This window comes from Monodelphis domestica, chromosome 1 (genome assembly GCF_027887165.1).
Source record: "Monodelphis domestica isolate mMonDom1 chromosome 1, mMonDom1.pri, whole genome shotgun sequence".
Lineage (NCBI taxonomy): Eukaryota > Metazoa > Chordata > Mammalia > Didelphimorphia > Didelphidae > Monodelphis > Monodelphis domestica.
This window is the reverse complement of record NC_077227.1, coordinates 144,066,027-144,089,906: the sequence shown is the minus strand read 5'-3', so window position 1 is coordinate 144,089,906 and position 23,880 is coordinate 144,066,027. Positions and strand designations below refer to the sequence as shown.

Genomic DNA, 23,880 nt, shown 5'->3' with positions numbered 1-23,880 from the left:
GGAGAAAGGCCAACAATGGCATGATTAAATTCATGAACATCTTAGAGCAAAATCAAAAACAGAATGTCGCTGAGACCTTACTAACACAGTAGAGTATAAAGGGATGCCAACTTTCAGTACAAATACAGACACAGTGAATGTGTCTCTGGGAAGTGGGAGGGCCAAGAGAAACTCTAGGTCAAGAGCTGTACCCCCTCAATAGCTAGTTTGAGAACAAACTGAAGGAAGTAGCAATTTAATGAGCCATGGTTTCTTCATTGTGGATAATTCTTACCAAGACCAGCTGCAAACTTACAATGGTCTTTGAGAGTTTCCAGGGACATAAAATCATCCTTCTTGCATCTATCTAGCCCCTGTGGAAAGCCACTTCAATTTGGCGAGGCTGTTCCTTAGATTAGAAACCAGTCATTCTATATTCAAAATGGAACCATACTCAAAACCCTTCTAACTTGCGAGGGTCTTCCAAAGCTTAGACTTTGCTGGCATTAGCTATTAGAGATAAGGGCTCTACATAGTAGTTTCGGACTTAATGAACAAATAAGGGCCTAGAATATAAAGTCCTCAGAACTTACAAAAAACACAAGTAAAAGAACAGACACAATTTTAGAAGGGCTGAAAGAGAACTTGATGGCATTGTTTTGTTTTGTTTTTTAAACTCTTACCTTCTGCCCTAAAATAGCTAATGAGAATTAGTTCCAAGGCTAGGCAATTGGGGTGAAGTGATTTACCTAGGAAGTATCTGAGGCCAGATTTGAACCCAAGACCTCCTATTTCCAGGTCTGGCTCTCTATCTCCTGAGCCACCTAGCTCCCCTTTGATGGTCTCTCTAGGCACAATGGGACTACACAATGCCTACTAAAGGTACAGTAGCAAGCCCAGAGCAGGGAGAAGAAAACTAAAAGAAGAAAGAGAGAGGAATGAAGAAGGAAGAGACAGAAGAAAGAAGTGAGTACAAGAAAAGAAAAAGGTATACATGGTAAATTCCAGCAGAATAAATATATGTATGATAGATTAAACAGTCTTTTCCCTTTTAACTCTTACCTTTTGTTCTAGTAACAATTCTAAGATGGAAGAATGGCAAGGGCTAGAAAATTGGGGTTAAGTAATTTGTCCAGAGTCACATAGCTAGGAAGTGTCTGAGGCCAGGTTTGAATCCAGGTCCTCCCAACTCCAGGTCTGACATTCTATCCAATGTGTTACCTTAGTCACAGGTCTTTAAAGAAGATATTCCTGGCCTCTTGTGATTGATAGATTTCTTTCCTCCAAGAGAAGGTATGGGTTACTATGAAAAAGGACAAAAGGACTTCACCAAATATTTCTCAAGTACCAGTATAAGAGAAAGAACACTGGGTTGAAACACTAGTAGATAAAGAGTCAGACATGGAGTCAAAAAGACCTGAGTTTGAATGTCACCTCAGAGTCACACTAGCTGTGTGACCCTGGAGAAGTCCCTTAACTTCTGTTTCAATTTCCTGATCTGTAATGTAACAGGGTTATGGTTAGGATCAAATGAAAGCATATATGTAAAGTGCTTTGAAAACCTAAAAAGTATCATAATATTTCATATCATCATTATTTTCTTTTTAAGAAGGCTCAATCCACCTAAATAGAATGAAAAAGGAAAAGCCAAAATAAAACATAAGTGTCTTCAGTTCCTGCAATCTGGCCACTTGAGAGAACACTGCTAACAATTTCAAATAAATTCAAGAAACATGTATTGAACACCTATATCACTTTCAAGGGACTGGACCATGCACTAAAGAGTCAAAGATAAATAAGACATCAGTTCCCTACCATCAAAGAGTTTACAATTCACTGGGAATTGGTGTAGGAAATAAGCCATGCAGGCAAACAATTATGGCCATATAAAGGAGAGATTCAAAAAGAATTTCATGAGAAATCTGAACAGGAAGAGATCATTTCCTAATTTGGAGGGGTGGATAAGGGTAGGAAGATTATCCCAGGAAAAGCATCATAAAGGAGATGATACCTGTTCAAATGTAAGCTCCCTGAGGGCAGAGACCATTTTCACTTTTACTTCAGTATCCCTGGTACTGAGCACAGAGCCCAGTACATAACAGATGTTTAATAAATATCGATTGAATATAATTTCATTAATTCATTAGAATTTAATTGACTAAAGGAAAGAAGGATTTCAGCAGAGATGGAGGATCTATTTCACATATGGGAGATGATGAAAAATGAGAAATGAGAAAAGCCAAAGAGATGAAATATAAAAGGATAATAATATGAGTTTGGGCTCAAAAATCATTTTTGCTGGAACCTAGAGTGCATCAAGTACAAGAGTTTGACATATGGTTAAATTAATAGGTTGAAACAAGATTGTAGGAGACTTTAAAATGCCAGGCTAAGAAGTATGTTCTTTACTTAGTAAACAATGGGGAACCATGGAAAGCTTTTGAGTAGAGAAGTAAAATGATGCGAGAGATTTCCCTCTGAAAATTACTTTGATAGGAATATGAAGGCTGCATTAGAAAATGGAGAAAAATGGAGGTAGAGAGACCCATTAGGAGACTATTTCAATATAATAAAATGCCTAGACTAGAGTCATAATGGGGATGGAAAGGGAAAGACGATTGGAGAGATTACTTGACTTTTCTGAACCTCATTTTCCACATCTTCAAGATGGGGTTGGAAGGTTGGACTTTATAGCTTCCAAAATCTTGGGACCAGAAATTATAGACTGGATGAAATTTGTGGAGTATCTTATAGTATGACAGCTTTGTGTATTAGCTGGATTAAATAGTCACTGAGGTTCCCTTGCAATTCTCAAATCCTGTGATTCTGTGAAACCCTTGTTCACCAGACAGCATGGGCTCCTTCACTTTCCTCCAGTACTGGAAAGGCATCCATACCAGATATTGCCCAAGACCCCCAGACTTATGAAGCTGTAGCTCTCTTAGCATGATTTCTTAACCTGAGGTCCATGGATTCCCTAGGAGCCTAAGAATAGATGTCACAGAGGGTTTGCAAATGTGGAATTTTTATATTTTGGTAATTATGTTTCAATATAATTGGTTTCCTTTTTAGTCCTACTCATTTTATTTCATGAATAAAAAAACATTATCCTGAGGAGGGGCCTATAGGTTTTACCAGGTTTCCAAAAGGGTTCATAACACACACAAAAAATAAGGACCTCAGCTCAATAAGCCACGAGAAGATTAACCACAGTAGCCTTGGTTTCTACATGGAGGAAGCTTAGAGAGGCATGTGAACAGTTTGGCCCAAAGTATACAATGATTCATCTGGTAGGTCACTATGAATTTAAAAACGCTAAATGTGCCAATTTACTAGCATACATTTGTACAAAAAGGCAGTAAGAATGGTTGCTTTCTTTAACTTAGCTGTCAGATTTTGGATTATTAGGTGTTTTTAAAAAAGAAACAAATAATTTTCTAAGTAAATATCAAAACTAATTTAAGTTTCAGTTATTTTTGCTATGGTGAAAACCAAACCAAAGAAGGCCCAATCCAACGTTCAAAACCACTGAGCAGGGAGAAGCAGCACCATGATTCCAGGACCTAATTAGCTCTTTCCTGGCATTTACTTCAACTTTCAAAATGTTTTTCTGCTCTTGCTAGGGTATGACAATGCCAAACCATTAAAGTCACTTTTCACAGAAATAAAGTCAACTATCTTCAGGATGCTCACAATGAAAATAATCCATTTCATTAAACTTTAAAGCAATGATAATGCAAAAAAATACTCAACTAAATGTTACTTTATTTTTTCTTCTTTTAAAAGATGAAAATTGTCTTGTAAAAATTTCCTTTTAGGCAGCTGGGATTACATATGTGGCTTCACCCTCTTTCTGCTTCATTTGCAAGCAAATGCAAGGAAAGAAGTTCATTTGTGAAGCAAAAAGATTGTTTTGTCCTCTGAATTTTTGTTGTACAATTTCTACTCTTCATTGGTCATATACTATTTTAGAGGGGTTTTTTTTTTTGGGGGGGGTCAGACCTACTATTCTATAGGCATAAGTAACTGCCAATGAAGAAACTCTCTTTAACATTGTAGGTCAGCCCTCTCTCTCTGAAACTTCCAGTGTTAGATGGCTAGAATAGAGGTATCAAAACCACTGCCTACCAGCCACCTGAACCAGATTAAAATGTAACTGGGAAATGCTGAACCAAATAAATAAGAATACAAGACATTATGGTTATCTAAGTCAATAATGTTACTGAAGGATCCTTTCTACTTGAGAAAATGATACCACTCATACCACTGATCCAGAACACTGAAAGATGAAATAATTTGCCCAAGGTCTCATGGCTAGGATGTTTCTGATTCAAAGGTCAGCTCTCTATCCACTATGCCTTTAGAATGTCCTTAGTCAATAGGGTAATCCTAGATCTCTGAATCAATCAGTATATTATGTTTTACTATTAAATTAAAATAACAAATATTTATAGAACATATTCTGTATACTGTGCACTATTGATAACTTCTACCTGTAAGGAATTTATGGTCTGGGGTGGGGGAGACAATCCAAATGATGAAAAATTAAATAATGACCCAAGAAAATGTCACAAGGCAGCCCAGTATTGATAAGTGAGAAGCATAGGCAGTAAATGCTACATTTTGGGAGGGGCTTGACATAAAGGTCATTAACAAGAAGTCCATCTTTTTAAGGATACTGATGTCAGTCAATGAAATCTTTAGAACCTATATATACCCAACCACACATATGTCTGTATTTGAGCTTATGTCGAATCTGGGTCTTGTGGAGGGGCTTCCAGGTGGGGAAGCTCTTCTGCCCTCAGGGAGCTAAAAGATTAAGTGATCTACTCCTAATTGCATTGCTATAATGTGTCAAGAGGCAAAATGCAAACCCATATCCTCCAAGGCTGCTTCTCTATCTACTATGCAACACTTGCCTCTACTATTAGTGCCTGACACACTAGCTGTTGAATAAATGCATATATGTCCACCTAAACCTACACGGACATACTGTACACATTGACACTTATACCAGGAAAGTTCCTTTCTAATATTAACACTTTTTGTAAAGATGTTAAAAATCTGAGAAACAGGATTAAGAGGGAATATAAGCCAAAGTTGTTTGAAATATAACAAATCAATTGACACTAATGAAATAGCTTATTATTTTGTTGCTTGTTGACCTTCAAAAACACAAAATCAGGGCAGCTAGGGGGTTCAGGGGATAGAGTCAGGCCTATAGATGTAAAGACCTGGGTTCAAATCTGCTCTCAGACTTTCTAGCTGTGTGACCCTGAGCAAGTCACTTCACCACAACTGCCTAGCCTTCACTGCTCTTCTCCCTAGAACCAACACTTGTATCAGTTCTAAGACAATAGGTAAGGGTTTAAAAGGAAAAAAAATACCCAAAATCATGAGGACAGACAAGGACAATAAAACTATATAATATCAAACACTACAAACACTCAATACTCAAATTAAGTATTAACATTAAGTGGTACAAATACACATCTGTTGCAACCCAATTAAGTATGCATGGCTAAGAGTTTTCTGAACCCAAATTGAAGGCATGGACAAGAGAAGACAGAAAGAGAGAGACAGCAGAGAAGGCAAATTCAGGTTTTAGATAGTACTTACCTCTGGTTCACAGGACATTATTTTCCCAGAATTCTAAATCTCAATGCTCCATAGCTCTTACTAAAACCTCAAAAGCACCACTGCTAAATGAAGTGATTATAGAAAATACAAACACACCTACTTTAAGGTACTTGCCATTGGAATTCACATGAATTTTTTTTAAAAAGCACATGTGCTTCAAGAACCTGGAAGAGATTTTATGAGTCACATTTTTATTGGTTTTGTTTTCTCTTTGACTCTTACCCCCCAAGAAAGGTCTCAGTATGGTATGCAAGCATATAATCTTTGGAATTTTCTTTACTGAACAAACATATTGCATGAACGACTGCAAACTCAGAAACCTGGATCAGGTACAAAGATGCAACATAACCATGCCTACTCCATACCAAGAAAAGCCAAGGATGCTCGGAAATCTTTGTGGGCTATACAATGGCTTTATTTACAAAATATCTTTTGTAGATCTGGAAGGTAGTATGACCTTAAAAGCAAGAAGCTCTGGGTGTAAGACCTGCCTAGGACACATACTGGCTAGAGGAACCTAAGCTTCTAGCTGCTTTTAGAAACTCTCTAAAACTAGATTTTGAAGAGAAAGTGCTGAGCCACATTGGAGGGAGAGCCTCTTCACTGGATAATTTCCTATTCTTATGAAATCACAGGTCCATCTCTCTATGCCTTTCTCTATTGGGATCATAAAATGCTCATTCACAGCTAAAATAATATCAGACATTTTCTGTTTCCTATCTAGTCAGTCACGATAGGGATGGCCAGTTACAGAAGAAAAGTAGTAAATGCAGTATATGAAATACAAGGTGTCTCAAAAGTCTTAGTGCAGTCTCCACTTGTACTAGGGAACAAACCCTGGGCCTGGAGTGAGGAAGATCAGAGTTCAAAGCCAGTCAGAGACACTAGCTTTGGGCAAGTCACTTAAATGTCATTTGCCTCAATTTCCACATCTGCAAAACTGGGATAATAATAGCACCTACCTGCCAGGGTTGTTGTGAGGATCAAATGAAATATTTGTATAGTGTTCATTTGGTACAGTGCCTGCCATATAGTAAGCACCATTTAAATTCTAATTATTAATAGTAATGGCTCCAAACTGCATTAAGCCTTTTTTGGGGGAGGTCCTGTCTAGTCTTGGTAGATGAACCCACACTTCAGATCTGTAGCTTGGAGGCAATTAGTTACTTACTGCTTTTGTTGGAGAACCAGTTCTTGATACGCTCGCCTCTATGAAATATTTCCTAAGGAGATGTTTACTTAGATCAGGGCTATCCATCAGAATGTATGAACAAAAGAAGGCCCCATGACGAATCAGAAATATAGCAATATCTTCATTCCCTAAAGAAGTTAATAAAATAACGTTAAGAGAGTTGAGTTCTTTTTTTTTTAATTCCGAGTTGTTTTTTTTTTTTTAAGAAACTAGAAGGAACTGGTCATTACCAACCTGGGTGGGGGATTAGGGGATGCAACATGTGAAAGAGGAACTTAGAAAAGCCTTGCCTTGGTTTAACGTTTCTCTGTATATTACTTCCCCTGAAATGCCAAGATCCTGTTAGTGACAGAATTTTGTGGGATTTTGTCTTCTTGGGTACCCTGTTAAAATGTTCCTTTTTGAAAATGCTTATTCAGGTTTCTGAATTTCCCCAAGGCCAATAAGGGGTAGGGGGAGGGAAATTCAGAAGTTCAGATGGGGCAGGAGAGTAGAGAAGGGGGAGAGGAGATGGAAAAAGAGAGAAAGGAGGAGGAAGGGGAAGAAGGGAAGGAATGGAGAGAGAGGGAGAGAAGTAGAGGAGGAAAGAGAGAAAATTAATATATGCATCGGGAAATACAATAATATACTTGTAAACAGCAGGAGGGAAAACTGGTTATAGAAATGCCTCCATCTAGAGGAAGCTCTGAGAGCTCAGGAGATTGTGGTTTCTTTATGGACAAGGTTCCACATCCACTAATGACTGTAATTGCTGTGAACTACTTATAAGAAACACAGGCCCAGATCCTTAAGGCTTAGTAAAGACTTCAGTAGGTGCAATTACGTACCTGACTTGATAGCTGCATAAAGTGGTAACCTTATAATGACTGGAAATTCATTCTTTCTTACTGCATAGCTCTCTGGGTCAGCACTATAAGTAAGGACTAAGAGTTTAACTACATCTAGGTGTCCTTGTTGGCAGGCAATGGCTAACATCCAATTTAGCAGTCGTTGGTAGCTGCATGGACCTAGCAAGGCAATTCAGAAAAACAAAAACACACTGAATAGTCCCATTCAATTTTACCACCATTAGCCTTTCATTTTGGCTCCTGATAAATACAAACCCCAATTTAATTGGAAGATACTTGCATCAAGTTGATAACATTTGGCAGGGGCGGGGAGGAAATGAAAGGTTCTTTTAAGTACCATGATACTTTCTAAATTCTCTGTAATTATAACTGATGCCCAGAGATCTTTAGGAGTGATTCCCTGAAATAACCATCATTGCCCACTTTATTTCATCATGAAATGCTATTTAACAAGCACACTGAATGAACACAGTCTGCGTGGGTTGCAGTGCTGCAATATCTTCAAGTTCAAATTAGCACAACAGCTTTTTTTTGGGTCCAATCTCCATGGAAATTACCTCATTCTTTGCATGCACCCCTAGCAACCTTCATCATAACATCATCTCATTTCCAAAGCCTCAAGGAAAAAAAAAGCCTAGAAATCCATGGTTACAAAAGAGTTCCAAAACCTTACCAGAACAAACCCTCCTCTTAAAAAATAAGATATTTACCTGAAAACTGGTAAGGCTTGAAAAGTGAATTGTATGATATATGATGTATATCACATGATATAAGAAAGTGGGCAAACAATATTTCTTATGGGCTACCTAACTGCTAACTAAACTCCACAGTTTCAAGTTAGCCATGTTCAGGCTGGATAGAAGAGAAGTCACTTGAGAATGGCTGGGGCGAATTTTAGCACAGAAGATAGCCTATTAGTTTGGATGCATTCTCTGTCTTCCCACTCTTCAGATAATCTCTACTCAGTGACTGAGAGTGAAAATTATAGAGTTCTGTAACTCAGCAAAGTAATCATCAATGAGAGAAGCTGATTCACCAGACAATGGGGAAAAAGTAGCTCCAGAAAATTATTTTGAGTTATATCAACATTCTTTGCTAGCCTACCAGTGGTCTAGCAGAGAGGTAAAGAAAGGAATCTTGCCAGGATTCTCCCTCCAAAGCCTGGCCAAGAGAGATACCGGTAGAATTAACCCGCAATGTGGTGGTCATTAGCAGCTCTAAGGCACAGCCAAAGAGTTGTCGTTCAGCCATGACATGGTTTTGGAGTTTTCTCGGCAATGATACTGGACTGGTTTACCATTTCCTTCTCCAGCTCAAGACTGCAAATGAGGGAACTGAGGCAAACAGGTTTAAGTGACTTGACCAGGATCACACAGCTAGTACATATCTGAGGTCAGATCTGAACTCAGGAAGGGGAATCTTCCTGACCCAGTGAAGAGAGATCAGAATAAGACAGTAGTATACGTAGTAGACATAAATGATAATCATTTGTTGACCTGAATTTATATTATACCCAGGTATGTTATATCATTATACACCCAGATACACTAATCATTGCCCCAGATGAGTAATTAAGCTTGTAGTTCTTCCAAGGGGTTTTATGGGGTCTGGATAAGTACTGATATGAAAGACTCTTCAAAGTTAAGAAGCAAGGATAAATCCAATCCAACACAACAAACATTTATTAAGCACCTACTAAAGTGCAGGGCTTTTAGACCTGAAAAACAAAACAAAATGGAAAGCAGTTATAGGGCTCCTTTAGGATTTGCTTAAGGGATTCCCAAGAGGTCATGGTTTGGCTCAGTCTTCTTTGAGGTGATCCCAACCTCATGAGATGCTTAAACTAATCTGTCCTCCATTCCTTACTCAGAAGTCTTCAGACAAATGGGATTATTCTACAATAAGGAACAACTGCAAATCTCAAAGGAGATTTGGGATTGGGTTCCAGTATAGAGCCCAAGACACAGGTCTTCAGTCCAAAGGGAAAGCATCTATTCCAGCAGATACACACATATAGGCATAAAGTATACAAAGTTGATACTTTATCACTTTAAATTGTTTGGACAATGGAAATAACTCTTGAATGAAGTAGGGGGTTGCAGGAAGTGAGTCTCTCCCACTTTTTTTGCTGGCCCCATTTTGGCTACAAAGGAAAAATCACTCCTAGCAATTAGGTGGCATAGTGGATAGGACTATGCCTGGAAAAAGGAAGATCAAAGTTCAAATCTCACTTCATGCAATTAATAGCTGTGTGAACCTGGGTAAATCACCTAAGAAATCTCAGACTCTATTTACTTATTTGTAAAATGGGAATCATAAAAGCACCTATCTCCCAGGATTATTGTGAAACATCAAACAAAATGACATATAAATGACATGTAATGCTTTACAAATGTTAAAAGCATCATATAAATGTTAGTGATTCTTTTTACTATGAAAATAACAGTTGTGGCAATAACACTGTAAAAATGAATAGCTCTAAAAGACACAAGAATTCTTATCAGTGAAATGACCAGCTGTGATTCCAAAGTTCCAGTGATGAAAAAATGATACTCCTCTCCTGACAGAGAAAATGGGGCTGGTCTAAATGTAAGGAATAATTTTATTTAGACATGATCAATGTGAGAATTTGTTTTGTATGCTTGTTATAAGGTAGCCGTTTTATTTTTTAATCAGGAGGGAAAGAAGTGGGAAGAAGAGAAAAAAATTGTTAACTGAAAAAAATCTAATTTGAAAAAGAGTAGTTGTGGTAAGCAGCATTCAAGAAAAAAAAAAACAAGCAATATTTGAGCTATGATTCCAAATGTGGCTTTCCATCATCATTAAATAGTTTATGGCAGTGATGGGGACCCTTTTAGAGACAAAGTGCCCAAACTGCAACCTTCAGGCCACATGTGAGCCCCCTGCCTTACCCCAGACAGGGGAGGGAGGAAGCACTCCCATTGGGCTTCTGGACAGAGGGGTGAGTCAGGTGAGAAATGTCTTTAGGTGCACATGCAGTGGGGGAAGGGAGCAGCTGACACTTGTGCCTTGGTTTACCAACACAGGCTTAGAGCTTTGTATAGCATTTTACAGTTATAAAGTGCTTTATACAAATAGTTCCTGACCATTAGGTTTCACTAAGAATAATGCTAACATCATTTACACATTTCAGTCATGTCTGTCCCTTTGCAACTTCATTTGGGATTTTCTCAGCAAAGATACTAGACTGGCTTATCATTTCCTTATTCAGCTCATTTTATTTATTTTTTTTGAAAATTTTATTCAATTAATCAATTTAGAACAATATTTTTCCTTGATTATAGGAATCATGTTCTTTCCATCCCCTCCCCCTCCCCCTTCCCATAGCCAACATGCAATCCCACTGGGTTTACATATGCCCTTAATCAAAACCTATTTCTATATTGTTGATGTTTACATTAGGATGATCATTTAGAGTCTACATCCCCAATCATATCTCTTATTGACCCAACATGATCAAGCAGTTTGTTTTTCTTGCAGTTGTTTCTCTTCTGTGTTTCTGCTCCCACAGTTTTTCCTCTGACTGCGTAGTGTTCTTTCTCATGAATCCCTCCAAATTATTCTGGATCATTGCATTGCTACTACTAGAGAAGTCCATTACATTCAATTGTACCACAGTGTATCAGTCTCTGTATATAATATTCTCCTGGTTCTGCTCCTTTCACTCTGAATCAATTCCTGGAGGTCATTCCAGTCCCCATGGAATTCCTCCAATTCATTATTCCTTTGGGAACAATAGTATTCCATTACCAACATATACCACAGTTTGTTCAGCCATTCCCCAATTGAAGGGCATCCTCTTGTTTTCCAATTTTTTGCCACCACAAAGAGCACAGCTATGAATATTCTTCTACATGTCTTTTTCCTTATTATCTCTTTGGGATATAAACCCAGCAGTGCTATAGCTGGATCAAAGGGGAGACAGTCTTTTAGTGCCCTTTGGGCATACTTCCAAATTGTCCTGCAGAATGTTTGGATCAATTCAAAACTCCACCAGCAATGCATTAATGTCCCAATTTTGCCACATCCCCTCCAATATTCATTACTTTCCTTTGCTGTCATGTTAGCCAATTTGCTAGGTATGAGGTGATACCTCAGAGTTGTTTTGATTTGCATCTCTCTCTGATTATAAGAGATTTAGAGCACTTTTTCATGTGCTTATTAATAGTTTTGATTTCATTAACTGAAAATTGCCCATTCATGTCCCTTTCCCATTTATCAATTGGGGAATGGCTTCATTTTTTTGTATAATTGATTTAACTCTTTATAAATTTGAGTAATTGGACCTTTGTCAGAGGTTGAAAGTTTTTCCCCAATTTCTTACTTCCCTTCTAATTTTGGTTGCACTGGTTTTGTTTGTACAAAATGTTTTTAATTTAATGTAATCAAAATTATTTATTTTACATTTTGTGATTTTTTTCTAACTCTTGCTTTGTCTTAAAAATCTTTCCTTTCCCAAAGATCTGACATGTATACTATTCTGTGTTCACCTAATTTACTTATAGTTTTCTTTATATTCAAGTCATTCAACCATTCTGAGTTTATCTTGGTGTAGGGTGTGAGATATCGATCTAAACCTAATCTCTCCCATACAGTCTTCCAATTTTCCCAGCAGTTTTTGTCAAATAGTGGATTTTTGTCTCAGAAGCTGGGATCTTTGGGTTTATCATAGACTGTCTTGCTGAGGTCACTTACCCCAAGTCTATTCCACTGATCCTCCTTTCTGTCTCCTAGCCAGTACTATATTGTTTTGATGACCAGTGCTTTATAGTATAGTTTGAGATCTGGTATTGCTAGGCCCCTTCCTTCACATTTTTTCATTATTTCCCTTGATATTCTTGATCTTTTGTTGTTCTAAATGAACTTTGTTGTGGTTTTTATCTAATTCAGTAAGAAAGGTTTTTTGGTATTTCAATAGGTATGGCACTGAATAAGTAAATTATCTTGGTTACGATTGTCATTTTTATTATGTTAGCTTGTCCTACCTATGAGCAATTAATGTTTTCTCAATTATTTAGATCAAGTTTTAATTGTGAGGAGAGCGTTTTGTAGTTGTGTTCAAATAGTTCCCATTCTTGTCTTGGCATATAGATTCCTAAGTATTTTATATCGTCTATGGTGATCTTAAAGGGAATTTCTCTAACTCTTGCTGCTGGGATGAGTTGGAAATATATAGAAATGCTGATGACTTATGTGGGTTTATTTTGTATCCTGCAACTTTGCTCAAGTTTTTGATTATTTCCACTAGCTTTTTAGTTGATTCTCTAGGATTCTTTAAGTAGACAATCATATCATCTGCAAAGAGTGATAGCTTGGTCTCCTCATTGCCTATTTTAATACCTTCAATTTCTCCAGCTCATTTTAAAAGATGAGGAAACTGAGGTAAACAGGGTTAAGTGAGTTGTCCAGTATCACAAAGATAGTGTCTGAGGCTGGATTTGAACTCAGGATTTCTTGAGTCCAGGTCTGGAATTCTATTCATTATATCATCTAGGTGCCATCGTCGTCGTCGTCATCATCATCATCATCATCTCAACATTTACTGTGTCAGGCATTGTGCTAACACATAACAATTATGATCTCATTTAGCATCTAAATAGTTTACTCCTTGATTTTTGAAAATTAATACCAGAAAGTTACCTAAGCTCACTTTTTTTTTCCTGAGGGGAGTTTTTACAAACAAGCTTTTTTTGCTAAGGGGTTGGATACTCTGAAACTTTCTAATCTTGGTTGCAGCTAGGGGGCTTAGAAGATTAAGAGCCAAGGCTAGAGACAGAAGGTCCTGGGTTCAAATGTGACCTCAGATACTTCCTAGCTGTGACCTATGTAATCTAGGCAAGTCACTTAACCTCCATTGCCTTACCTTTACCATTCTTCTGCCTTGGAACCAATACACAGTATTGATTCTAAGAAGGAAGGTAAGGATGAAAAAAAAAAGACTACCTAACAATCTTTGAATCTTGTTTGTCAATGATAATATCAATAACCACTTATAATCATCCTGTAAGGTTAGTTCCAATTATTGACATCATTATTTACAAATAAGGAAATGGAAATGGACTAGTCACAGTCTGGATTTGAATTCAAGTCTCTCCTAATTCTAAGTCCAACATTCTCTCCATTATGTCACTTTGAATGTTCACACCAGTCCCTGGAAAGTTTGCCAGTACATTGAAATTAAAAGCCATAGTATGTTTGGGAAATAGCTCCTGACCAATAACTTACCCAGTAAGGAATCTAGTAATTCTTTTACAACATCCATGTGTCCAAAATAAGCAGCCACCACAGCTGGATTATCATCATTTGGCTCCGTGGGTAACTCAACAAATTTTTCTTTGAGAAGGTACCTCACTGCTTCTAGATCTCCGTAGGCTGCTGTGATGCTCAAAAGTTGGCACTAGGGAGAACATAAAACGACCCAAGCATAAATTTCCTTCTTAAAATGCTGAGGTTATTTAAAAACCATCTCATAAACTGAATAATCATGATCACTGATAAATAGGTGGGTTACAGTGGGTCAAAGACTCAGCAAGTTTTTGAGGAAAATATTGTGTGACTAGAGTACTATCCATCTAGAGAAGATCTATCTCCTGATGTGACCTTAGAGATCCAGCCCAATCTCATTTTGCAGATTAATAAACTAAAGGGATTGAGAGCCATGCCCAGAGATGGGAGGTCCTGGGTTCAAATGTGAACTCAGATACTTCCCAGTTGTGTGACCCTAGACCTTACTGAACCTTCTCTGTCTAGCTCATATATATATGAAACTACAGAAATGATATGGACTCGGTTCAAGGTCACAAAAGAAATAAAACAGAATCAAGACTAAAATCCAGTATGCTCTCCCACTGCAAGAAGGATCAGGAATTTGAGCACATGGGTTTACAATGGGGGTTTCAGTTTCTTCACTTGAGGTTCTATTTCTAAATCCTATTATCTTGATTTTGTAACCCAAGGAAAATCAGCTGTCAACTTTAATTTTTGCATTACCTGAAATATTCTGTTATCATATTATTTAATTTGATTCACTTCCATATATGTTTACCTACTGTATGAAGAACAGTGCTAGGTGGTAATTTAGAAACTAAAGACTAGATAAGATTAAGTTTCTGCCCTCATGGAACTTAAAATCTATTTAACAATTGTAATATATTCAATGGATCTGAACCTGGGCCGCACTAAAAGCTGAAAGCCCTGCATTTGGTCTTTTCCTTAGTTACAGAGCTAAGTTCTAAAAACTCACTGAACTAAGTCACCACATCACAAGGATACTGAGTTCAATCAATCACAAATGCATCCATAGCAGTTTTATTCAGTATAAGTATCTCTGAAGTAAGCAAATTATTGATCACTCACTTTCTCTTCATTTACTCTCACCTAAATCTATTCTAAATCTCATCTAAATTTATTCCTGAAAGGTAGATGACAGTAGTATTTACGGACTGCTTCCTCTTTCTTTTCCTAAGGAGAACACAGAGCAGAAATCAAAATTCCCCTTCTGTGGGTCTTAAGATAATGGAATTTCCCTCAGTCTAGACAGTTAGGTTATTGGTCTAGAATGAGTCTAACAATTTATGTTAGTTAAAAGTTTGATCTTATGTATATAGACTAGATGTCCTTTTTTGGTCTCATTTGGGGTATGCTGGGAAGAATATTTATCTTAGTTTTTGAAAAGTCCCTCACACTAATCATTATTGTCTGAAAAGTCACTATTAAAGATTTTAATCATTTATTTTTCTACTCTTTTAAAATACAAATACTACTAAAAGGAGGTTTACACATTAAATTTTCCAATTTTTTTTTACACTTTAGGAATAATGAAGTTATAAGACTGAGTCCTCAACACAGATTATGAAAGGTTTGAGAACTTGGAGTCCAGGATGTGGAGGAGAGAAGAAAAATGAAAGTAGAGGTGTAATGATGCTCATACTTCTTTACCTTTTTCTGGAGATCACCCTCTTCTCATTGATAACCTCTTCTCTTTAGGTGTCCATGACATTACTCTATCCTAGTTTTCTTCTTACCCATCTGATTTCTCAGTTTCTTTTGTTGGATCCAGGTCATGCATACTTAAGGTGGATGTCATTCAGGGCTCATTCCTGGACCCTCTTCTCCAATCTTATTTCATTTCATGATCTCATCAGCTTTCATGATTTCAATTATAATCTGTGCTAATGATTCTCAGATGTACTTATCCAGTTCTAATCTCCATTCACATATCTCCAACTACTTATTAGATACTCAAGCTGAACATCCTATAAACATTTTAAACTCAGTATGTCCAAAACTGAGTTAATTATCTTTCCTCCTAAATTCTTCCCCCCTTCCAAACTTCCCTACTACTGTCCAGGGCATCACCATTCTCCCAGTCTCTTAGACTTAAAACCTAGGTATTGACTTTGAATCTTTACTCTGTCTCACCTCCCGAATCTAATCTGTTGCCAAGATCCATCTTTTTTTTTTTTACTTTCAAAAATCTCTCATGTGTCCTTTCCTCTGACATTGCCACCATCCTCATACAAGTCCTCACCCCCTCTCATTTGGACTATTTCAATAGTCTATTGGTTGGTCACCTGCCTCAAGTTTCTCCCCATTCTAGTCTATACTTCACTTAATTGACAGGTTAATCTTCTTATAAAATTCATGCTTGTCCATGTCACTTTCCATTTCCAATGGTTCTCTTCCATCTCCAGGATCAAATACAAAATGTTATGCTTATCATTCAAAGTCCTTCACAACCTAGTCCCCATCAACCTTACCAGTCTTCTTATACCTTATTCCCTAACACCTAACTTTTCAATCCAGTGACACTGACCCCTTGCTATTCTTCAAATTAGAAGACACTCCATTTCTTGTCCGTGGGCATTTTTACTGGCTGTTCCTTATGCTTGGGATATTCTCCCTCCTCATTCTCTGGCTCATGGCTTCTTCCAAGTTCTAGCTAAAATTCTCTCTTTTATTAGAAGTCTTTCCTGATCCCCCTTAATGTTATTACCTTCCTAGTATTGATTATCTTGAATCTATCCAGGGTATACCTTCTTTGTGTATAGTTGATTTCTTGTTGCCCCTCTCCATTGGACTTTGAATTCCTTAAGAGCAGCAAATTTCTTGTTTTTCTTTTTTTCTTTCTTTCTTAAACCCTTACCCTCCATCTTAGAATCAGAATTGTGTATTAGGTCCAAGGCAGAAGAATATAAGGGACAGGGAATGGGGGTTAAGTGATTTCCCCATGATCATACAGCTGGGAAGTGTCTGAGGCCAGATTTGAACCAGGACCTTCCATCTCTAGTCCTGTCTCTCAATGCCCTGAGCCACCCTGCTTGCCCCCTTTTGTTTCTTTTTGTATCCCCAGTGCTCAACACAGTGCCTGACATATAGGAGGTGCTTGGCTGGCTGATTGGCAAAGTTGAAGACTCACAAATCTTGATTCTCTGTGATTCAATGAAGATATGAAAGAGAGCTGGATTTGGAGTCAAGAGGAGCTGGACTCTGATCTCTGGATGACTTTGTGGGCAAGCCATTTAACCAAGTCTGGGTCTGTTTCCTTATCTATAAAATGAGGAGGCTGTTTCAGAAAACCTCTAAGGGTCCTTCTCAGTCTATATGGCTGATGTGATGATTCTAAATCTCAGCACATTCCCAAACACATTGGATGTTCTTTATACCGTTTTTTTTTTTTCTGAATCTCTATACTGGGCAAAAAAGCTATATAGTTTTCAAAGCTGCTCCAAAATTAGAGAGGATATGTTTTAATTATCTCTGAAGAGCTCAGCAAATTTTACAACTTCAATTTCTAAATAGAGACTAGGTCAGTCAAACAGTGGAAATTTCTTCATCTGTTCTATTTTCCACTGGGCTGATTAGCATGGTTACTTCTTATAACTGTCTTTTACTGAGGGCAAGAGTGTATAGAACAGTTAAGTTTAGTACAGCTAAATAGCATCAAATGGTGGCTGTTTGCCACTTGCCTACAGATAGAGAATTAGAAACAAAATAAAAAATGTTTCATAGGGTGTGGAGTAGGAAATGAAATCTCTAAATCTTAGTAACAGAAATAACCATGTTTATCCCAAGTGATAGATTAACGTAATTATCAAAACAACATAATGTGCATTCTGTCTAATGCAGGGCCCAATAGTCCTGTAATCCATAACCCATATTCCAGGAAAGCACTTGCATTAGCTGAGATGCTATTGTAATTCATTAAATGGTTCACCACATGCAACAACCAGCAGTCTAGACCACAGATGATTCAATGTTTAAAATCTTGATTCTCTAAAGGTGGTAAGTAACATCATAATAGATAATGAAGTTAGGAGAAAGCTAGAAGAGTATTTGAGCCATAGGTTCAGGAGGAGCCTGAGTGTCAGTCTGAGAAATTTCTAGAGATCTCAAGCCTGGAATGGGCAGTCTTGAAACTTAAGTCTTTTACAGTCACATGGAATTATATTTGTCTTCATGTTCTAGTGGCAAATTTTACTTCCAAAATGAGTAATTTTTTTTAAGTCAGCACAGGGAAGACTTCCAAATGAATCAGGCAGATTTTGTGCCTTCTTTTTCTTTGTCTAGAAATCTTTGTTAGATAAACATTTAAATAGCAGCCAGAAGTCAAAACCAAAGTCACTGCACTGATGACCTTATATTGAGACCACAGATGATATTCCTCCATAATCTAACTCCAGCTTTCCTTTCTAAACTAATTTTTGCCATTTCCCTTCACATTCCCTATGGTCTCTATAGTCAAATGATATCAAAATGATAGCTTTTGCCAAACTCAACATTCCATCATCTCCTATGTCTGTGACTTTATACAACCTAACCCGTATGCCTGTAAAGTACTCCCTCCTTACATCAACCTCTTAGAATTCTTATTTTTCTTCAGTGCTCAGTAGAGATGCCACCTCCTAGACAAGTCCTTTCCTAATCTTCCCAATAGTTAATATATTCTTTTCCACCTCAAATAACTTGGTATTTATACAGTAGGGCCCTCATTCCCTCCACTTTCACCCACCCACATTCATGGCATGAATCTGCAGTGATGGCTGACACCATACTCAATATTTTAGAGAGACTGTGTGAGAGATTACCCTCAACACTGTAGCTCCTGAGTCCCTCCCTACTAGTATGCTTCGCATTAACAGATCAGCCAGATGATTCAATTAACTCTTAACAAAGCCCTGAACAAAAGGCAAAAGCAAGAATAACAACAAAACATATGATTCTACTTAAAACCTAGGGGATGTCCTTTCCCAGATGCACAGAGAATCCATGGAGAGAAGGGACAAATTTAAGGTTTCATAGTAGAAAAGTACACCTGTAGGAAATACATGTGGTCAATAGCAACTCATAACTCCAGAACGATGGTTTTTGATGTTCTTTTTTTGTTAGGGCTGTCTTCACAAAATTCACTAATAAATGTGGAATCTGTGTTAATTGGCTGGCTCCTCTGTTAAGACAAGCTGCACTGCTTTGCTCTTTTTGGGGGGAAGAGAAGGGGTGGTAGTGCTGCCCCCTTCAAAAAGGGCAAACATCTCTAATCTAGGATCTGCAGAAGTTATCCTAATTCAGCTTCATTTGCCTTTCAATTCTCAGGTAACAGAAAAGTTTAGCTTCTCTTTTCTTCCACACAGCCCTGAAGTCTTTTCTTTGATTAACCTTCCTGATTCAGATCTGGATTCTATCTGAGAAAGGCTTCATTCTGACTTAAGATGCACAACCAGTATATTTAACAAATCCCCATCTCTGCAGACTAGATCATAATCAGGCAACAGATGTTTGCCCAATAATCACAAAATGGCACTGGAATTCAGAATTCTCCAGTTTTTAACTCTAGATTTCTCTTGTTGGTCTTACACAAATGAGCAGCTAATGAATGTGACCTTGAAGCAGCTTTTGCCCTAGGCAAGGGCAATGGTTCTTTTTTAAATCCAAGTCTTATATTTATCTTTGTATGTGTTCCTTTAAATCAGCAAAACTACCAAAGTCTGAAAATTGACATACCAGAAAGAAATTGAGAAGTCACCTAGTCCTCACCTGGTCCAACCTCTCCCTGAAGAAGAATCACCATGACGACGACGACAACAACAATTACTACTGCTGCTGCTGCTGCTGCTGCTGCTGCTGCTACTACTACTACTACTACTACTACTACTACTACCACATCATCATTGCTATCATTTAAATAGCATCTACTATTTGTGAGGCATAGTACTTAGCGCTTTACAAATATCCCATTTTATCTCATTAGAGAGATGATAATCTGAATTTTCTGTGCATGACTCTAGTGATGTGCAACTCTCCCAAATCAAGCCATTCCATTTAGGGATCACTCTAGATAGGATGCTTTTGTTTGCTCAAGCCTAAAATTGCATCTTTTCTATTTCTATTCATTGTACTTATTTTTGTCCTTTAGGGCCAAGAAGAAAAAGGCTATTCCTTCTTCCACATGGCACTCTCCAAATAGTTGGCAGCTATTATTGACCACCACTATCATCACCTTGACTTTTCCCAAGTAGTCCCTTTTCCAGGTTAAACTCTTTCAGTTTCTTCAACTGATCCACTAATTCTATACTCTGAAGACTTGAGCTTAAATCATATTTCTGATAATGCACTTTCTTCTTTTTAAAAAATGTTACATTGAATTTTAATTTATCTTGATCTTTAAACATTTCCCAGTTATATTTTTAAACATTCATTTTTTTGCATTTTAAACTTTCCCTCTCTTTACCCCCTTGCCCCCCACCAATTAAGAAGATAAGCAATATCATAGCCTGATAATGCACTTTCTGTGTCACCTTGGATAGGTCGACTTCTTCCCTTTTCAGAAATGGAGTCTATATCAGTTCCTTTTCCCAAACCTGCAATATTTCTCCAGTTCTCCATCATCTTTCAAAGATCCATGACAGCAGCTCAGCAATGATATCTGTAAATTCTTTTAATACTCAAGAATGTAAAAGTCATCTCGGCCAAGTAACTTGAACTCAAAGGCAGCTAGGTGCTCACTTGAAATCTTCCTACTTCTCTTAGATACTAACTCCCTCTTAACCATTTTAGCTATGTCCTTTGAATCCAAATATCATTTGCTATGTCAGAGAAAACAGAAGCAAAGTCAAGATTTGAACAGTTCTGCCTTTTCATAAATCTATCATCATCCCATTCTCTGGCTAAGCAAGAGATCTATCCTTAACTTTGATCCTCTTGTTCCCTGAAATATAATTCATCAAGCATTCCTCCTTTTTTGCTCCTTTTTGATATCCCTATTTTATGTCATTCTTTTTTATTCCTGCTTCAGATCACTGTAAGATAGAGCCATCATGGCCTTATCCTTAGAGGCTTGCCCTATTACTTCACCTTGTTCCCATCTTTTTTACCTTCTAAAAATCTAGATTTATTGGTAGCTTTTGTGCATAAACCTTGGTTTCTTTAGACTAATTCTCTTTTTCTTCCTCAGACTTATATCTCCTTGATCTTTCAAATTCCAGTTGGGCTGGCACAGAGTAGACACTTAATAAATGTTTATTGATTGAATGATTCTTCCTACAAAATTTTAGGTCATAGATTGACTCTACTTAAACTTTCTTTTCTTAAACCCTTTGAAATCTTCTTTTCCAAAATCTAAGATACATGAAAGTCTCTTCCCAGCTTTTTTTCCTCCTCTATCACAGACAGATGGAGTATCACTTCCCCCTTCAAGGTTCCCACTTCTAAATCAGCAATGATTCTTCCTCATTAGTGATAATTGGTTCTAAAATAATTTTTCTCTTTGTTTTACCACAGTTTGAAAAACAACATTATACATAAAACAAGTCAAGAAAGTATAAGTGGGTACGCTTTTGGCAAAGGGAATTTCAGCAGATATCCAAATAATTTGAAGATCCTCATCACTTATATTACTGGTTCTTTTATATACTTGTGATTGGTTTCTACAAATCCTCATCTATTTCTTCTCTTTATAGAATCTACTGATGATAACATTACTTCTGGGTCTGTCTCAGCTGAGCTTTATTCACTATGCTAATCCCTTTTGGTTACTGAATATGGCTTCTTTTAACCTACAATACTACTGAGGCCGATATTTTACTAGCCTGGTATTGTTTTTTTTTTTAAGAAGATTTATATTTTCAGAGCTCTCTTTCACTTGTGAATCTCATTCCATTAAGCCTCTAATATTAATAAGCTGAAATCTGCTCTTTTGTATTAGGATCTCCAACTCATTTTTGTTATCTTGGTGCATTTATACAGAGGTATCTAAAGCCCTGAGTTTTACTGTTGGATTTTTTATCTTTCTCCTAGGAATTTTTTTGGGTATGGGTACTGCTATTTTTCTTTCTATATTACAGCTACTTTCTTGGTGGTTAACTAACTATAGGTAGTTTTCTCCCTCCACTATCCTTTTGAATTGAAATTCCTTTCAACTTCACTTATAAGACACTAAACAAATAGATTTTTTTTTTACCATTCCTTGTTATACATGCTCCAAACCAAGCAAAAAGCTTGTCATTACTTTGTTTTAATCTTTGATCTCAAAATCCAAGTCCTGTTCTAGGGTACCATGCTATTAACCAACTATTACTTTCTAACTCTTTTGAATCTTTAGTTTTTAGGAATAGCTGTGATAAAACACCACCTTCTAGTCAAAAAAGCTTCAGTTTCTTGCCCAAAAGTTCATAATTTTACGGAATGCTTTCTATGTTCCTTCTGGTATTTAGGTGTCAGGTTAATTAGAGCCCTGGACCTAGAGTCAGGGATACTTGAATTCAAACCCTACCTCCAACACTTATTAGCTGTGCTACCTTGAGCAAATCACTTTGTTTCAATTTCTTTATCTTTAAATTTGGGTTAAAAGTATCATCTACTCCCTATCCTAATATTGTTGGAAGAATAAAATTAGATAATTTTTGTAAAGTGCTTTGTAAGCTGTAACATATTATATAATTAACTATTTTCATAGTTATTTGTGCCTACATTGATCATTGTAAGAGGTTAGTCATCATTTTTAACATGTCTTGGGAGAATATTTGTTAAATACTGGGTATATATGCACAGGAAGACAGAAAACCTTTTTAGCATTATCAGATCAATCATTAACATGCTTCAGCACCCCTTAGCAGGGAGGTCCCAGGTACTACACGCATCCCTTCTTCCTCTGATCCTGATTGGATGCTTTTTCATCTGACAGCCCCTCTGGATAGACATTACCACTTGGAGGACACAGCCCCATCCTCTTTCACAAAGACTTTCTTTAAGTTACTTAGCTTCAAGTGTTTGATGCTCCTTTGTCCCCTTGTTTCCTCCATGTGTCATTCTTTCTCCCTTCAACTTCCTAACACTTCTAGGATTTCCCTATCCATTTCTCACTAAATTTTCACTCTGAAATTATTCCTCACCATGGAAAATCACTTTGATTCTGTGTTCCCAAGGAATCTATATGCTCCACGAGGCCAGGAAATCTGATTTATTCATCTTTTAATCCCTGGTACCTACTAGAGTGCCTGGTACAAGATAGGTACTTAATAAATAAATGCTCGCTGTTTATGATCACAATGTTAATGATAATAGTCATAAAGTAAATGTAAGTGAGCATGATCTAGAAACTTAGGAGAGAAAATAGGAAATTTTTTCTTCTATCCTTAAATTCCTTTCTCTTTTTTTTGATCTCTAATTCTATCTTTCCCATAAACTACTCCTGGATTGCCTTCTGCTGTCTATCCAGTTTCCTTCTCCCTAATTTGTTCTATAACTAAGCCTTTTTAAAAAGTGAATTGGGTGAGCTGGCCTGTCATTGCCTTGGAGTTTGTAAGAGTTGGGCTGAAGTAGAATCTAACATACTGGCTATATGATCCCAGACAAGTCACTTAATCTTTCAATCCCCCAAGCAACGTTCTAAGATTATAAGTTACAGAGAAGGTATTGGTATGCATGAGTAAAGAGGGTTTCCTTACTCGGAGTTCCCTACACCAATGAAATCAAGAGATATCTAACGAAATACAAATGAATCAAACTTCCCTTCAACCCAAGAGTCATCCAAATAAAATGTGTTGGATTACTTAAATAAGCCACCAGAACAAATTACAAAATGACCACTTTTTTGCCTTTCTCATAAAAATATTCATTTATTGCCTCCAAAAAGACTTTTGAAAATTAATTTAGTGAATACTAAAAGAAACAGGAAAAGTTATTTCATACAGCTCATTTTTTATA

At 37.1% G+C, this 23,880-nt stretch overlaps 1 protein-coding gene across 4 annotated transcripts in view; it reads right to left on the bottom strand.

Moving 5' to 3' along the window:
• LRRK1 (leucine rich repeat kinase 1) overlaps positions 1-23,880 on the bottom strand; it is a 154,858-nt gene that overhangs the window by 85,068 nt on the left and 45,910 nt on the right. For 3 of the 4 annotated variants that reach the window (XM_016424661.2, XM_056807503.1, XM_007479468.3), the window contains exons 4-6: positions 13,906-14,077; positions 7,639-7,818; positions 6,791-6,939 (exon numbers count right to left, since the gene is read on the bottom strand). In XM_016424661.2, the coding sequence (XP_016280147.1) occupies positions 6,791-6,939; positions 7,639-7,818; positions 13,906-14,077 (501 nt within the window). The remainder of the gene's footprint in view (positions 1-6,790; positions 6,940-7,638; positions 7,819-13,905; positions 14,078-23,880) is intronic. The other variant, XM_007479470.2, reaches the window with a different exon arrangement.